The sequence below is a fragment of the Harmonia axyridis genome, chromosome 4 (genome assembly GCF_914767665.1).
Source record: "Harmonia axyridis chromosome 4, icHarAxyr1.1, whole genome shotgun sequence".
Classification (NCBI taxonomy): Eukaryota; Metazoa; Arthropoda; class Insecta; order Coleoptera; family Coccinellidae; genus Harmonia; species Harmonia axyridis.
The window spans coordinates 7,407,865-7,425,382 of record NC_059504.1 but is presented as its reverse complement, the minus strand read 5'-3'; the positions used below and the strand labels follow the sequence as shown (position 1 = coordinate 7,425,382).

General features: G+C 30.5%; 6 protein-coding genes and 2 long non-coding RNA genes across 9 annotated transcripts; 4 read left to right on the top strand and 4 right to left on the bottom strand.

Annotated features, from left to right (window-relative positions):
* Window positions 1-149: 149 nt before the first annotated feature.
* On the top strand, window positions 150-2,525 carry LOC123677386 (zinc finger protein 347-like). Its single transcript, XM_045613877.1, has 3 exons — window positions 150-1,163; window positions 1,257-1,542; window positions 1,638-2,525. The coding sequence occupies exons 1-3, from the start codon at window positions 257-259 to the stop codon at window positions 1,735-1,737; spliced, it is 1,293 nt and encodes a 430-aa protein (XP_045469833.1). The 5' UTR covers window positions 150-256; the 3' UTR covers window positions 1,738-2,525.
* Window positions 2,526-3,058: 533 nt separating this feature from the next.
* LOC123677388 (thialysine N-epsilon-acetyltransferase) lies at window positions 3,059-5,334 on the bottom strand. The gene is made up of 2 exons (XM_045613879.1): window positions 5,184-5,334; window positions 3,059-3,555 (listed from the first exon to the last, which is right to left on the bottom strand). The coding sequence occupies exons 1-2, from the start codon at window positions 5,262-5,264 to the stop codon at window positions 3,133-3,135; spliced, it is 504 nt and encodes a 167-aa protein (XP_045469835.1). The 5' UTR covers window positions 5,265-5,334; the 3' UTR covers window positions 3,059-3,132.
* A 721-nt stretch (window positions 5,335-6,055) lies between these two features.
* LOC123677385 (succinate--CoA ligase [ADP-forming] subunit beta, mitochondrial) lies at window positions 6,056-8,524 on the top strand. Of its 2 annotated transcripts, XM_045613876.1 has the most exons (6): window positions 6,056-6,193; window positions 6,280-6,365; window positions 6,437-6,711; window positions 7,078-7,240; window positions 7,353-7,617; window positions 7,733-8,524. In XM_045613876.1, exons 2-6 carry the CDS (start codon window positions 6,303-6,305, stop codon window positions 8,320-8,322), a joined length of 1,356 nt encoding a protein of 451 aa, XP_045469832.1. In that variant the 5' UTR covers window positions 6,056-6,193; window positions 6,280-6,302; the 3' UTR covers window positions 8,323-8,524. The 2 variants fall into 2 exon arrangements, with proteins under 2 accessions (XP_045469832.1, XP_045469831.1); XM_045613875.1 differs by having other exon boundaries at window positions 6,076-6,365.
* A 177-nt stretch (window positions 8,525-8,701) lies between these two features.
* Window positions 8,702-9,710, bottom strand: LOC123677387 (calcium load-activated calcium channel). The gene is made up of 3 exons (XM_045613878.1): window positions 9,447-9,710; window positions 9,223-9,397; window positions 8,702-9,164 (listed from the first exon to the last, which is right to left on the bottom strand). The coding sequence occupies exons 1-3, from the start codon at window positions 9,583-9,585 to the stop codon at window positions 8,927-8,929; spliced, it is 552 nt and encodes a 183-aa protein (XP_045469834.1). The 5' UTR covers window positions 9,586-9,710; the 3' UTR covers window positions 8,702-8,926.
* Window positions 9,711-9,950: 240 nt separating this feature from the next.
* Window positions 9,951-11,058, top strand: LOC123677389 (actin-related protein 2/3 complex subunit 5-C). Its single transcript, XM_045613880.1, has 3 exons — window positions 9,951-10,187; window positions 10,271-10,343; window positions 10,395-11,058. The coding sequence occupies exons 1-3, from the start codon at window positions 10,051-10,053 to the stop codon at window positions 10,632-10,634; spliced, it is 450 nt and encodes a 149-aa protein (XP_045469836.1). The 5' UTR covers window positions 9,951-10,050; the 3' UTR covers window positions 10,635-11,058.
* Window positions 11,059-11,331: 273 nt separating this feature from the next.
* LOC123677384 (carnitine O-acetyltransferase-like) lies at window positions 11,332-15,249 on the bottom strand. Its single transcript, XM_045613874.1, has 10 exons — window positions 15,095-15,249; window positions 14,582-15,042; window positions 14,317-14,470; window positions 14,094-14,265; window positions 13,503-13,678; window positions 13,245-13,345; window positions 13,033-13,155; window positions 12,695-12,817; window positions 12,400-12,598; window positions 11,332-12,340 (listed from the first exon to the last, which is right to left on the bottom strand). Exons 1-10 carry the CDS (start codon window positions 15,113-15,115, stop codon window positions 11,987-11,989), a joined length of 1,884 nt encoding a protein of 627 aa, XP_045469830.1. The 5' UTR covers window positions 15,116-15,249; the 3' UTR covers window positions 11,332-11,986.
* A 165-nt stretch (window positions 15,250-15,414) lies between these two features.
* On the top strand, window positions 15,415-16,285 carry LOC123677383. Its single transcript, XR_006747097.1, has 2 exons — window positions 15,415-15,476; window positions 15,539-16,285. It is a non-coding gene; the product is annotated as an uncharacterized LOC123677383 (long non-coding RNA).
* On the bottom strand, window positions 15,826-17,443 carry LOC123677382. The gene is made up of 4 exons (XR_006747096.1): window positions 17,307-17,443; window positions 16,663-17,249; window positions 16,093-16,611; window positions 15,826-16,029 (listed from the first exon to the last, which is right to left on the bottom strand). It is a non-coding gene; the product is annotated as an uncharacterized LOC123677382 (long non-coding RNA).
* Between the last annotated feature and the right edge of the window lie 75 nt (window positions 17,444-17,518).

Sequence of the window (17,518 nt, the reverse complement as noted above, 5' to 3'; positions counted from 1 at the left end):
TCGGGGGTGGTTTTACCCCCCAAACTTCCCCGCTGGATACGCCAGTGATGTACCATATTGATCAGGCCATTAAGTGCCGATACTACACTTTTTAGTACTCTGTGGAGTTCACCCTAATGTTCTGTGATTTAACCTAAAAAATTCTTGTAAATATTTTGATTATTGACTGCAACTTCAACTGCAAATTTTGCAGAAAAACAAATAATATTAACCTTACAAAATAATTTTCTAAGAAAATTCCAAATCTAGAACAATAATGGCTTGTGTTCTTTGCGAAAGTCTGGATGCAACAACTTTTTTTAATTTGGATGAAACAGTTACTCTACATTCATCGACACCAATAAAACAATTTTTCAAAAGAATAATAGGTGGCTCCTTAAAATTGAGAACTAGTGCCAATGATCTTTTTTGTGGATCATGTTATGATATCTTCAATGAAGTGGATCAAATGGAAGAAAAAATTAAAGAAATAGTAAATGACATTAAAGGTAGATATAAAAAGAGAATAAAGATGAAGGAACAAATAATAATATCTTCAGAAGATCATGGAGAAATTGTTATAACAGTAGATGATGATCAGGAGTATTTTGATTTCAATGAAGATGGTGAAGTACACTCTTCAGGTTCACCAAGGCTTGAAAATTTCGATGATAGTGAAAGCAAAAATACAACTAATGCTTTCATGAATAATTGCGAAGTAACAAAAGAAAATGGAAAAATTCATTTCAAGAATCAACATGATCTAAAAAATATTCTTAATATGAATATAAAATCAGAAGAAACATCTGAAAGTTGGGAGAATTGTATTGAAGAACATGTTATTTATGATATGATGGATGATAAGAAAGTGGGAATTTTGTTTGGATCGAAAAATAGCTCTCCACCTAAAAAATCTAATATATCTAGATCAGAAGATAAACTTCATAAATGTACAAGATGTACCCTAACCTTCCCTACTAAACAAGAATTAAAATCTCATTCTACATCACATGTTGAAAGAAAACCTTATATCTGCGAAATATGTGGAAAAGTTTATCGTCACAAGAGTGCCTTAAATATACATGTTGGAATGCATAATGGTATAAATCCTTTCAAATGTTCACATTGTGAAAAATCATTTACTCAGAAAGGAGCTATGATACGGCACAATAAAATTCATACAGGTCAGTAATACATTAATTTTACAAAAATTATAGCAATTCATTATCATATTTATTTGAATGAAATTCCATCTAGCAAGACAAAATTTGTTCTAGGTGAAAAACCATATCAATGTGAAGAATGTGGGAAATGTTTCACTCACCATACTTCTTTTACTATACATAAAATATCACATACAGGAGAGAAATCATACAAATGCAACGTTTGTGGACTAATGTTGATGTCAACTTCACATTTGAAAAGACACATGAGGGTACATACAGGTGAAAAAAAGTATACTTGTACAACATGTGGAAAGAGATTTGCTGAAAAATACAACCTAATGTCTCATAGCAAGTTACATAGCAAAGAAACGTTTTCAACTCAAAAAAGAAAATATAGGTTTGTACATCATTTCATCTTTTTTTTTTCAAAAATAGATTGTGCACTTGTTAGTTCACTAATTTGATAAAACTCATTTTTTAATTTGCTTTCAGATGTGAATTATGCAGTATTGTATTTTACAAAAGACTGCATTTAGATGAACATATTAAAGAAAATCATTCAGCCACAGACGAGGACTTTATTTATTGTTAACTGATGAGCTACTGAACTATGATTATTATGAATTCATTGAGACTCTGTTTTGCTATTCAGTATCATATTCATTTGCTTTGAAGAAGTGATAAGTGTGTAAGATTTATTTTTACGAAAGTTTAAAATCCTATATTATGCAATTATTACTGGAATGAAGTTAAGAAAGTGATGAAAAAACAATGAATCATTTCTCCATAAGATTCTACCAAAAAACTCAAAATCAATAGATATGAAATAACTAACCAACGTTTATGGACGATCTAACAAATTTTGAATTAGAGATAATACATTGATAAACTAGCCAGGATATTTCTTATGATTAGGGATGTAAAAAAGGTGTAAGTATTCTATTTCTTTTATCAGATTTTCAGATGTATAAACCATTTTGCTTTTTGTTTACATGATAAGAAGTATGATATTTTACTTTTGTATATGTTATTCATTCAAATAATTGTAAATATTGATTCTATCTACTGTTGTATTATATTATTTTGGTTTTTAATTTCCAATATTTCAATAAAAATTTGGAATCGTTTAATGTTGAAAATTTCAGATCCCTCTTTAAAATTACCATCTTGGGTTGCGTCCAATCTAAATAATAAACAATACAAATTTTACACTATAATATCACCACAGAATAATTCAAGAAACCAAAAATTTTATAGTGAATATCTTCGAACATCAAGCTGTAAAAGAAATTTTCTGAATATTATTTTTACTGTGTTAGTAGCTATTATTTCTATCAAAAGTCATGTTGATTGTATTTTTAATATATGAATTCGTTCTTATATATAGTGATGTCATTTTTGGTGCTAATCTTTACCTATCTTTTTGTATTAGACAAAAAAGAGATACTTACCTCAATAAAGTTTAATTAAAGTAGTGAAGAAAATAATTTCCTACCTATAATGTGCTCCAAAAAGAAAGTCAATAATTGCTATACAGTTTTTAATGATAACTAGTTAATTATACCCTTGACACAAATAAATGTTTTAATAGCCGCGTTCTGTAATGGATATAATATGCCTTACTAGAATACATTATTTTAGTAATCAGAAATTGAAAGAAGTGGATTGCCATAATTATGGGAGTATTATCTTTTTTACCAAACAAATGTAGTAATTTACATGATATGAATTTTTAAACCTATAGTCTGTAGAATCAAGGTGTATTTTGGTTTAATTTTCACAGGTTTTGTCGTAAAGTGGCAAAATATATAATACATACAATACTTTTGATATAACTACTCTACTTATATTCTAGTTACTTTTCTCTGAAAGGAAGGACCTTAATTTGGGGAAAAACAATTAACAGATTAGCATAAGATAAATGAACTCATTTATTGCTGGAAAAGTAGCATATACAGTTCTATAATGTAAACATTGGTAATTTGGCCTAACTAAAAAGTTTATCTAAACAATCCTTATCTATTCGAAACATTTGCCATTTTTCAGTAGAAGTCAAATTTATTGCTCCAAGACTTTTATAGAATCTAATTGCTGGATTCCAACACAAACAATGGAAATCCATCCTTTTACTTTGTGTTTCATGGGCTATTTTGGCAACCGCCATGAATAGCTGCTTCCCTATACCGTTTCCTCTATAAGCTGCCTGTACGTAAAGATCTTCTAAGAATATAGATCTTCCTAACCAAGTAGAGTATGAATAATAATAGAGTGCGTACCCCATAATATGTCCATCTGACAGTTCTGCTACTAAGCAGGTAAAAGCTGGATTTTCCGAGTCGAAACCATCCTTCTCCAAAACTGAAGCATCTATTTTCACTTGATCCTCAAGTCGCTCGAATTCTGCAAGGGCCTGAAGGTTTTGAAAATCAGAATTTCAATTTGAGAGATAAAAAAATGTATTTTATTGTTGTGTGTCAGCATTTCTATAAGTGTGTAGTTTGTTCCATAAAATTATTTCCGAAAATGCAAACTTCAGGATCTATAATGCTGAAAACTTTAGCACACATTATTTTTAATACCTTGCAGAACTTCCATTGAGTAAGATGTGAAGACAAATGTTGGAATACCTACTTGATAAGTATTGAGTAAGACTAGTAAGAGGTCGAAATAATAATTAATGTGTTTTTACCTATTTATTTATAAGCACGCGTTCTGTATCTCTTGATCTTTGTATTTTGACCATTGAATTCATCGTTGCTTTGGTGATACGATATTTGCAAGAGTTTTGTGATAACTTTTAGGATGAAAAAGTGTTTGGTCTTCGATTTCAAAATTTTCGATCGTAAAATGAATTTCAGACTTCCGACTTTGCGGTGTCTGATGGTGTCTTCAAATACTGGCAAACCCCAACTTCTTACTACAATTCTCATGTAATTTTCAGCTTTTCCAAATCTCATACGCTCAAGCGCAAACATGAAGTTCCAGGGGTCTCAATACTATTTAAAATCAAAGACTAACTAACTAGTAGTCAGTGCTGATATATACATTTAAACTTTTTTTTTTAAATACGGTACGAATGGCGGATATATGAAAGTGTATGTACTCAGTGGAGGGCTGACTTTTTAACAGCAAAAGACAAGGAAACGCCCATTGGCTCGTAGTAAATGTGATTCTGTTTCATTAGAACATTGGTGTACATGTAGGTACCGCCACTTCATCATAATATGTTTAAATTTTTTTTTTTTTTTGATATCCAATATTATAACTGCGCAAAATGCTAAAATTGTTAATTTACTACTAAGATATGATTTGACTATTTCCATAGAATACTTCTTATGATTGAAAATTATCTAATTTTATTCAAATTGTGGTTTATTTATAGGACAATCATCAATTCGAATGATGATTTTTACTATAGCAAAACATGCAAGTAGACGCCAAAAATTAAAACAATTGTGGATTACTCCAGCAGTATTCAACTGATATTAATTCGTTAGATAAACAAAGCTCTGTTCTGAATTGTTTATTTAGCAATGCGTTATATCCGACACACAATTCGTTATCTTTTAATAACCATTATTATTTAATCTATAAAGAATTGATATACTTCCGAATTCAAGTAATAAAATTGGGAGTTTGCAATAAGAAGTAATAAATATAAGAATAAAACAGATACATATAAAAGTCTGGTATGTTGAAATTTGAAAATTTCATTATAATCTTCTCGAATTCAAAATTCGACCATATGTATAATCATTATCCAAATGAGTCTGTTCAAATTATTGAACGTATGATTTACATTAATTTTTTACGGTATCGATATTGCGGTTGATTATTATAGCTATATAGATGATTTTCTTTGCAAAAAATAGTACACATATAAAGTATACTCAATCGTTTTCTCTCTTCATATTTCAATGAAAACTTCATTGAATATTTTTGGAACTACAAAAGGAAAATACGCATGAAAACGAAACAAACTGAATTCAATTTACCCTACTACTGGTCTGATTGATAAGAAATCTTTATAGGACTTACTCTAATCAATTTGAAAACTTGGACCATATCTTCTTTTTTGGCCTTCCGAATGGTGACATTGATTTCTGAACACTTCAACATTCTACCTCAGTAAAAAATTTCAAAGTCCTTCGACAAAAAATTATAATATAGTCTAACTTATCTTCCACTCATCAAATATAATTAAGATAAGGAAAATTAAATGATAGAGTATACGCGATGCTTGCCGTTTTGTTCTGTTGTTCAATTGACGCCTATTATTTATTCTATTCGTCTTTGTTCACCGCAATGAATGATATACGAATTATTATTATATATGTTTGTTATATTACTCAGTCAATGCACTTCGAGCATTCGTTTTTTACTAGACAATTAATGAAAATTATTTACATTTCCGTTAGCTTTCTTTCTTGATAATTGATTTAAAATCGAAGAAAATTAATTGATTAAAAAAAACTATATATAGGTACTCAATCAATTGAATACCTTCATTCATACGTACTATTATTAAAATGTATTTGAATCAATTTATTCAAACACTATTATAAAGTAGGAAGTGCACTTATTATATTCATTCATTCAGACAAAACAAAAAATTTGCATGATCAAAAAGGTGCGAAAAAAAGTAAAAATTCCCCTCTATATTTATCAAGAGAAATTGTGGTGGTGACACATATTTGAGAATCAAACAAAAATTTAATTGACAGTGAAGTAAAGGATAATCTTATTTTTAGTTATGGGTCAATAATGATACTATTTATTTAAAGGCAACGTCCTTTTGTTATAGCGTTGATCTTCAAAGTTCAAAACTCACATTATATGAGGAACTATTTTTATTTTGAACACCATTGAACTTTGAATCAGCTATCTCAAATTCCCTATGATAACCCTCCGCTTAAATAATTTTGATTCAGTTATTGTTCTCCTACCCAACAATTAATTCGTTATTATAATCAGACAAAAAAAGAAAAAACGCCCAGTCGTTTGACAGTGTTGTTGACATTAGTTGAAGAATATTTGACATAACATTGGCAAGTTAGATAATTGTCTTAACAAATAGCCAGGGAACGTCAAATTCTAGCAGTTCACTAGTGAATAATTTTTATCATCTTTTCAGAATTAGATCACTGATCAGTTTTAATGGCTACGATATTGAGGAGCCTTACTCTCACAGAGAGAATTATTTTGAAAAATGCCCCAAAGGTTATTATCAAAATCCTTAGATTACCTACATCCTTGACAGTGTTATGTAAAAAACCTTTGACCTTTTGCAGACAGTCGTTGCTGCAGGACAGAAAAACCGATGGCAACCACAACTTCAGGCTCAGAGGAATTTAAATGTACATGAATACATAAGTTATACATTATTAAAGGATGCTGGAATCGATGTACCTAAGTTTGGAGTAGCAAAAACTAAGGAAGAAGCGAAAAAAATTGCTAAAGACCTTAATACTAAAGATTTAGTTTTAAAAGCACAAGTGTTGGCTGGAGGAAGAGGAAAGGGTAGTTTTAAGAATGGTCTCAAAGGTGGAGTGCGAATGGTGTACTCGTAAGTGGATCATGAATGTTTATTGTCTCATAGCACAAAAACCAATGCAAAGATTCAAGGGAAAGCTTCTTAAATTCTAAATTAGCACAATTTATTTCATACTTTAGGTTTACCCCGTGATCAAATGTTACGATTAGGATATTTCTGAAAAGTAAGTCAGATTGCCACTCATAAAACTATTTGTAGTTAGTTAATTAATATCCAAATTATAGTATAATATTCATTAGGTCCCTTCTCCATATTTTTAATTCTGGTAATAGGATGAATTACTAATATAGTAAAAGAAGCAGGTATAGAAATACTAACTTATTCAATTTAAGTTGTTTTTGTATAACTCTAATACGAATTATTCCCCAATTTATTCAGGCCTGAAGAAGCAGAAGAAATTGCTGGAAAAATGCTTGGTCAGCAATTGGTCACTAAACAGACTGGTGAAAAAGGAAGAATTTGTAATATGGTCATGGTAACCGAGCGTAAATTCCCAAGAAAAGAATTCTATTTCGCAATTATGATGGAAAGATCCTTCAATGTAAGTTCCTTCATCAATACTGAACTTTTAAAATTGTTCAGGGAGATTTCCAACCTTTCTCTAATGAAAAATTTCATGTGTAATCTTTTTAATAAAACTGCTTTTATTTCAGGGTCCAGTTATAATAGCTTCTTCTCAAGGAGGAGTCAATATTGAAGATGTTGCTGCCGAAAGTCCAGAAGCAATTATTTACGAACCTATTGATATCATGAAAGGCTTAGATAAGGCAACTGCAGAGAGAGTTGTGGAAAAAGTTGGCTTGACTAGTCAAAAGGATAAGATTATCGATATGCTCAATAAAATGTACGATTTATTCCTCAAAAAAGATGCTCTCTTGATAGAAATCAATCCCTATGCTGAAGATGTAGGACCAACATGTAAGTTCATGAATGCATCAAATTTTGTTGATAATTTTTTTTCTTATTGAATAACTAAGATTAGTTTTAGGTAATGTCCTAATTTTCTTTTGAGTTACTTTTATTTTTCTTTCAGATTTCTCTTTGGATGCCAAGTTCAGATTTGATGATAACTCCCAGTTTAGACAGAAAGAGCTTTTTGCGTTGAGAGATTGGTCTCAAGAAGATGAAAAGGAAGTAGCCGCGGCTAAATTCGATTTGAACTACATTGCCCTGGATGGAAGCATAGGATGCTTAGTAAATGGTGCTGGTTTGGCCATGGCCACCATGGATATTATCACCCTTCATGGAGGCTCTCCAGCCAACTTCTTAGATGTCGGCGGTGGAGCTACAGCACAAGCGGTCAAAGAGGCTTTTAAGATCATCACTTCAGATCCCAAAGTATTAGCAATTATGGTTAATATTTTCGGTGGCATTATGAGATGTGACATTATCGCTGAAGGCATCATCGCAGCTGCAAAGGATCTTAATCTTAAAATGCCAATTATTTGCAGGCTTCAAGGAACAAAGGTTGACGATGCCAAAGTTCTCATCGGTAATTCAGGATTGAAAATTTTGCCTGTGGATAATTTAGATGAGGCGGCACGTTTGGCAGTGAAATTATCAAGTATTGTCAGCCTCGCCAAGGATGCAAAATTAGATGTTAATTTTGAGATGCCTTTGTAAATATTCCCCATCGAAATGATGAATATTGATATTCTAAATTGTGGTATTAAATTCACTGTTCCCATTTATATATATATTTATTGCTATACCATTACTGTCTTACATTTATTGTTGAATGTAAAATAATTTATTTGATTAGTCTTAAGTAAAAAAAAATGTTATGCTTTCCATTTTATTTACAATAAAGTGGATTTGAAATTTTTATTTGGGTTATTACATCTTATTAATTTGAAACAATTGTATTGGAATTTGATAATAAAAAACTGCACTCAACGATTCAAATGATGCCCAAACTTGCGTGTATAGAGGAAAATAATTGCGGCAATTTAGTTACTTGGAATATGTCTATCAAGTGGATATACAAGGAAAAAATATAAAAGACTTTTAATTGAATTTATTTATGATCGATGTTTGAACATTTTTGGAAATTTAAATAAAACATTTAAATTATTTAGTTCTTACAGTATATATAAAATTTATATTATGTCTTTTTACATAAACTATAGATGCATTGCCAATATACACGTAGATACTCATTCAAAAAATAATGAGAAGATGGGTAAAGAGAAAAATTAGGAAACTGGATTTTGTACATTTATCAAAATTATTTGAATTGGCCAGGAGCTGGACCAAATAACCCATTTCCTTGCTTACTTGCAGCTCTAGATGGGGCAAACCCTAATAATTTTTGAATATTTTGTCGGATAGACATAGTGCATAAAATATACAAGAATATAAAAGAGCATTCATAATAGTCTTCCCCTGGAAGATTACGATGACTTAATCCTTGAATCCATGTTAGAGGCATAAATGGCAATCGGGCCACTACTCTACCATCAAATCTATAAAACATTATTTTAAAATACATGGTTTTCCAGATTTATGTATGTATTAACTCACATGCTATTAAACATACTCAACAACGCAGTAAACGCAAAACCAATGGCAAACATAGATTTCATCTTTACAAAAGACAAATCACGATTATTATTTTTCAATCTTTCCTCCTCTCTTTCAATTTTTTTTTTATGTTGTTTGTCCAAAGAATCTCCATGAGTTTCTTTCCTTTTTTCCACTAGAACATACTGATGAGTTCTAATTCACTAAAAATTGAAAATACCTACGTCTTTTACTCTGCTTTTCCACCTCAGCTTTTAATTTTTGATATTTTTCTGTTCTATAAACCATTAACCAAGTTAATCCCTCTCCTAAAAACGCTGTACAAATCGAAATGAAAACAATAAGAAGAGTATCTGCCCACATTTTGTCTGAACTTTGAATGTATATGTGCGCAAATTTTTTATTCCTTAATAAATAATTTTATTTCCTAGAAAATCTGAAAATCATATTCCTTTTGATTCAGGGTCCGGAAAATTAAGGTTACAACTCATTTGACATATGACGTCCAGTTATAGAACTGAATTTTCTTTTTTTCCCTATCGAATTGATTCATCTAAACATATTCCTTACTTAATTCAAATTACAGGTGAAACAAATATAATACTTTTCTTATCATAATTTGATTTATATATATGAAATGTTCCTTCTGATTAAAAGAACATTATATCATTTTTTTAATATTAGTAGTTCTATTATTCGTAAGATATGTAGATCATATAATCGTATTTTGATTCCAACCTAAAGCTGTGGTATCGGTTTATGAATCAGACAGGAAAAGCTACTGATATTTGTTTTTCAGTCGTGATTTGCTAATAAATTACTGAAAAAATGGCAAAAAATACCTCTAGCTCGGCCTTCAGGAAAATTGATGTTGATTTGTACTGCGAAGACAATTATAAGGAAGAAGATACAGATGGGGGACCGACTGGCCCAGATGAAAATGAAGTCAACAATTTACTTCAAAAATATCCTTTTTCAATTTTCAGCAATAATTTATTATATTAGATAGTTTGTTAGTATTTATACAATTTTCCTTAATACTATTCACAGGAAAAAATTTGGATGCTCTGAAGTTGGTCTTGACGAATGCTCCACTTGGTAGTAAAAATCAACAGACAAAGGTAGAAAGAAATAGTTTCAAGAATTTCTTATTTACTGAAAAATGTTTCTAGGACAATGCCCTACATCTAACATTGAAAGTATTATTGTCTATAAAACCACCACAAATTGAAGATGCTGTGAGTCAGTTAACTCCTGAATTGTTGGATGTCCTAATGAAATATGTTTACAAGGGTTTTGAGTATCCTTCAGAAGGCAGTAGTGGTCAGTTATTATTATGGCATGAAAAAATTTTCAATTTAGGAGGGGTAGGTTGCATTGTGAGGGTCTTGTCAGATACAAGAAGAGCTTGAGTCCTTGAAAAGTGGTGAAAACTTTTGTTTTCCAGAAATTTAGAGTATTTTATGAAATTTTATTTCATCATTGTTAAAATATAACCATCTTATGTTAATAATGAATATTTTATTTGAAATTTTTTGCTTGATGCATTCATATTAAAAAAATATTGATAATTTCGAAGTAAATGATAGTCTGTCTCTATTTTCTATTCAATATTTTGAATTAGGATTGTAATATTACAATATACGTATTATCAAAATATGTTATCACACGACTATTGTTTATAAAGGTCTAAATTTGAAAATATTTTAAATGGTTACAGCCACATAAATGTCTTTTGAATTAGACATAAATAGAGCCTACCTTAACATAAGCAATATAAACACCAGCTTTCAGTTGTAATTTTTGTATTATAAAATATATTCATATAAAATTCTATTTGAGTAAAAATATCCTTTTATAAAGTTATAATTTATAACACATCCTTCAGCCATTTCCTTTTTGGGAAAACAATTATCATTGCTGGGGACGATACACTAATAAAGTAAAGAACACAACATTATGTCACGTAGAGTCTTGGAAATAAATATAGCAAATTTTACTGATACACATTTAAGGGGTGAGGTGTATTGTAGTTATATGTGAAATATTAATTCAAATTGTAGATGGAGCAAACCCTAATAATTTTTTAATATCTTGTCACACTTTGAGCATATTTCAATTCACAATAAACACGGACATGTGAATCTCTTTGATGATTTGGCAAGGAGTTCTTAACTAATTTTCATGGGGCGCCCCCTCTCAGAGGATTATGCTGTTTTATTCAGGGACACTGATGGAATCATCAGTATGACAACTCAGTGAGCCCTGCCATATACACCTTCCCTCCAAAGAGAAGCGTGGTGACTCTACCACAGAACACATAAAAGGAATCTAAACACCATCTTTTATTTGTAATTTTTGTATTATAAAATATATTCATATAAAATCCCATTAGAGTAAAAAAATTCTTCAGTTATAATTTTATAACACTTCCTTCCACCATTTCTTACAAGGAAAACAATTATCATTGCTGAAGAATATACATTAATAAAGTCTTTACATTTGATATCTTAACATTATATCTTATAGTCTTATATAAATATTATTGCGTATAACATTAATTTTCAATAAGCTTTTCGACAAATTTTTGAATTTGAGAATATAAAAAGTGGATGTTTTCAATTGGTGTAAATATTTCTCAAAAAAATTGTTGAATAGCCTATAGTAAACATTTTTTTATCTCTTCTCCAATAAATTATGAAATACACAAATATGCTCTGTGTAGTTTCACCCCCAGCAAACAGTTTTCCTCCATTTTACCTTTCTATAACTTATGTTTTTGATTTCTGGCAAGTAAATTATGCATATCCAATAGACTCTTTTCCAAGGCGCTTCTGAATTTTGTTGCGTTAGTTTCCTCATTATTGACGAAACAAGAAACTGCAAACAATATATCTTCTGGACGAGGATTGTAGCAACACCCATATCCGTTATGTACCAATGGCCCGTAAGCCATAACACCTTTGCATTTCGTAGCTACTTGGCTAGTAGAAAGCCTCATCTGAGAGCTTCTAGAGAAAGCTACATCCTTGTAAAGTTCCGGTAATTCTCTGCCCAGTTCCTTAGCTGCTAATTTAAGACCTAAGAGGTGTCGGTCAACTCCGAAACCATTTATTGCCTACAAAATCAAGTAATACAGCATTCTGTACCATATTTTATAAAATGAAAGAAGCTTACATCAATGGTATAATTCTTGTGAGCCGAAATTGCTGTTTTGAGAGCTGTAATTTTTTTGGCTTCTGAAGAAGTATTATCCAACATCTCTCGAGCAAAAGCAATAGATTCATTTGAACAGGACCGAATAGTTTCTGTTCTGCCATGGATATATTTCCTAGTAGCAGCTGACTCGTAATGTGCACCAGGAACTTTATGAAGCCTGTAATGCAAAGTGACAAAAAACGAAAAAACACCAACTAAAGTCAATTGCTGAACAAGCAGACTAAAACTGGGATAATAATCACTAACAAATTACCTATAGAATGCAAACTGAATAGCAATTTGAATGAAGCTATCTGGACTCAATTTTTGTGATTTCACAAATTCTTTACCAAAGTTGGTGAAATTGAATACATTCAGTTCCAAGTTATTTGCCAATCTGAAAATAAAATAAGAATAACGAAGTTATATTAACTGATAGAAAAAGAGTGGAAAACCTCAAAAAAATTCTTGACCTACATTAGCCATCATTGAAAAAGGATAGTACCCTCAGCTAGGATTTTAAGACAATTAATTTTATGATTGGTGATTCTAGGAAAGTATCAATCAACTTTGATCAATTTTCATCAATATTTAACAAAATTTACTACATACTTATTAACATTTGTAGCTGCCTTATTGAAAGCATCATCCAATTCTTTGGTAATATTGAAAACTAAAGGTTCAGGATATCTTTCTGTTTTCACATCGGGAAGGCTCTTCCAAGCATTACCCTCACTGAAATAAATAATTTCATTGTAATCATTTATATCGTAAATTAAGTTAATTTACGATATAAACGGTTTCATTAAAATTATTTAACTCACATATAATTGACCACATGATCGGTTAGGACTGCCACTGGCTGACCTTCACTGGGGGAATGCTCATAAGTGAGACCCACAATGCCATCTGTACCAACAATAAACTGAAATAAAAATTAAAATATTTACTATATATGACATAATAAACTTACTTTAATAATGAATTTCCATCAAATAAGGACCAAATCCTTTAAATATCTGATAAGAAAATCGCTAAATACAGTTTTTTTTTTTATTTATTTATCAAGATATAAATCTTACCTGTAACGTTTTGTCAAACCATCTATTAGCAGAATTTCCGTCAATACCACCACCATGGATACATTGTTTAGCAGCCAATGTTAATACCTCGTCATTCCATTTTGGAAGAGGATTATCCAAACATAATATGAATAAGGAAGACTCAATAGCGTCTAAGCTCGCTCTATTCATTTTGTCTGTAGAGAATGAAAACTATTATCTATAGCATTCAATATGAAATAAGAGGTCGGTACTCTAGATCTGTGCAAAGTAAGCAACTATCCAGCAATATATGTAACTGCAAAATTCGTAGAATTTCAAATTTTCATTTATCAAATCTGAAGTTTAAAAGTGGTTTATACTTGTCAATTAATTTTGAGCATATATTGTTATATCACTATACTCATAAAGAGAAATATTTTTTTGGAAAGTTGTGTCTAGAAAAGTCAATTTCATTGCAAAGCTCATGGTTTATCAAGTGTATGAATTGACTTCACACTTGAAAATTTATAATTAATACCAATAGATTTATGTTGCACCAAATACTTCATACCTTTCAAAACTATAATAATTATTATATAATATGACTATCCTCTTTGTCAAACATCCTACCTTCTGAAAGAATTCCATAGGCTTTTGACCAGTTATCTCTATTATCAGAAGTCAGTACTCCTACAGGTGCAGCTACTACTTCAGAACTTTTTGTAATATAGAATAATTGACTAAGAACTTGATTAAAACTAGGAACTTCATTTTCTGGAGTAATAATTTCCATTTTGAAAAACTAAAAATGTTTTTTTTAATAGGAGCAATAAAAACTATAAATTGTTTTTACATTATTATTTCTCACTACGATGATATGTTTGGCATCTGAATTAAATTGCATCTCATCTCTTTTAGGTTTTGGAATTCTGCAAGTACCATAAATTTTTTTATATTGATTCATATCTAACAAGTCTTTGCCCATTTTGTCTAAAGGAATAAGATCCCTGAAATTTTTGAACTATTGTTAATTATGTATCAATGAACAACCTGACAAAATATTTGAAATATTCAGAAGGCTGAGCTGAAGTAAACCAAGTAATATTATATCATATTACCTATCAATAAGAAGTTTATAATTTATTGCTCCCAAAATCATTTTAGCAGCATAGGAGAGTCTCTCTGTTTCATTTGAGAACTGTTGTAAGGGGCAAACCAAACCAGGGCTCGAAAAGACAGTCACAGGATCTCTGTATTCCAAATAAGCTGTGTTATCCCACCAATCACTGAGCCAATTTTCACAATTTTGGGCTTTATTCTCTAGATAACCTTGTAAATTAGGAGCTTCATTTTCTTCAAAATTCTTGAGAACATTTTTAGTTTTCAATAATTCATGTTCATTAAGAAAAGGCTCTACAGATTTCAAATATTTTGACAATGTTTGTTGCAGTTTAGGAACTGGAAGACTTGGTAAATTAAGCTTATTTAAAAAATGTACTTTACTATACATCTTATTTTGTTGAATTTGAACTGATGAGAAGGGATAGATAAAATTCTGAAGTCTCTGAGTATTCAACATCTGAAAAACGAACTGAAAATATATTCAACGAAATTATATTTATTTTAATTACCAAATAATTTTTGGACAACATATTGAAACTGCTTTTAAAACGGGTTTGTATTCAAGTATTTCCTCCTTTCACTTTCAGAAATAAAAAAATATGGTTCATATTTTGATCCTTGATCAATTGGCCACAGAGTTTTTATTGTCTCAGACCATAGAGCTAATATCAAAAATTAGATCTACGTCTCAGACATAGAACTTTTGGTCTAGGGTCTCAGAATAGTTCTAAATTCAGTTTACTGTAGTTCTAATGTTATATAAAGTAGTGTCACAGACTAATCACAGAGTAATCTGTGGTAGTGTTCTGTGTTGAAAAAATCTGTGTCCTATTAGCGATTCAAGTTCATCTCCAAGCCACCTATCGGAAGAAACTGTAATATCGGCTCAAGGTATGGTAGGAGTGAAAGCTTTGACGGCGTGCATTTCTGCATTTTAAATTTTTATATTTTAGTGTTCGAGGAGTTATAAGAGTTGTGTTCTAGAGTTTCATCATTTATCTAATATTTATTTCAACATTATGGATAGTGATTACTGCCCTAAAATAACGAAATCAAAGGTGTTTTGTTGTGTTTATGGATGCAACAGTAGAGCAAACAGAGAACCCGTTTCATTTAATAAGTGGAAATAGAATAACTGGAATTTTATTTCAAAAAAATATTTTAATTTTTCAATTATTCATTACAAATATGGTGTAACATTTTCTCAATTTAGTTTTTTTTCAAAGAAGTTAACATATTATATGTGTATTCTTCATCAAAGGGCACCTTAATTTCAATGAATGAATTATTGCTTGAAAAATAAATAATAAAGTGGCAAATGTCTAAATTTAGGATTGCAATTCCCACCTGCACCTGTGCAAAGTATTTATGTTTTTTTTCAGTTCATAATTATTATTCTCTTTTATAATATATTTACAATTCCCCAAGTCAGAGGCTTGCTTTGCTGAAATATAAAGATATATTTTTTTTAATATTATTTTCAAGATGTTGATGAAGAATTTGTTACCTTTGAATGGACACTTTATTTCTAAAAGACCATAGGGCTTGCCATTCTTTAACAAAATTCCGTCAGCAGAATATGCCAGCCATGGTTCACTTCTACATATCACAAGACCTATTTTTTGTATAGAAAACCCTGAAACCTTTTCGGGCCATTGGCTCGCATTTAATGCTATGTTTTGTATAGATATTCGAAAAATGCTTGGGAAAAAAATATTTACCACATTTCTCTTCCCAATCATTTTTCGAAAAAGTATATAAGTCATAGCATCGTGAGCCAGTAACTCTATACTTCCTTTCTTCTTCCCATTGACCTCTATCTTGCATTGTCGATACACATATATCAATACTGTCAAACATAGTTAACTTATTGTATTTTCTGATACATTGAGTGCATCTAAAATTAATTTCAGACCCAAAATTGTAAAAATTCTGCATGAAAATGGAATTTTCTGCATTTCTGATAATGGTTCCATATATTTTCATGCAAGATCCTTCCACATTCGGAACCTTACATAACCTAGTCCTGAAAATCACTCATTACAGTATTACATACGACATGAAAGTTATTACCTACTTATGAATTGCAATGCTCGATGAAGGCAATCTGGCAATTAAAATATTTCTAATATCTTCTCTTCTTCATCTTGAGATGTTATCAAGGGTCTTTTTGGGACTTTGTCCTTAAGGCATGGTATTTTTAGAAGAGGTAGTGCTTTATATTTATTTCCAGTCTCTTTTTTTTTCGTTTTTCCACCAGCATTTGATATCAGTGCTTGAAATATTTTCCAATTTGAGGAGGTCAGTTCTGAAATGATAAAAACCAAAGGAAAAGCAAAAAACCAACAATTATATTGTGTCTATATTATTGTTCAATTGGAAGTCCTGATTCAGACATAAAATAAATAAAAATTATACAACCTGGTAAAATGTAAGAGTAGAGCTGATATATGTTTACATCTGCCTCCTAATCCAGCCTTACAAGAACAGCTGAAAGCTGATATTGTTGCAGTTTCTTTAGTTGTTATTATTTTTCCTCTGATTTCATGAGGATCTGCTGAAAGGGCTGAAGTCTGCAAGCATAAGCCGAACAATTCTAAGCATAATACTAATACTTTTACCTATATTCCCACACATAATTACATGCATTCAAGACCGCTTCTCCTAAAATGTTTGTTTTTTAGATAATGGACGATTATTCTTAAATTAGAATGAATTCACCTTCTATCACATTCCTATTATTAGGAGTTGCTTTCAAATACCGGAAATATTCAGTTAAACTGAGGAATACACTATTTTCTTTGTCCATCATATTTCTTTCTTCACAAATAACACTCAAAATATTTTTGTTTACAATATCTTACCTTTAGCTGAAAAAGCATGCTGAAGAGGGCGCTGCCTACCCTTGAATCGGGAATGGGTATAATTTTTGG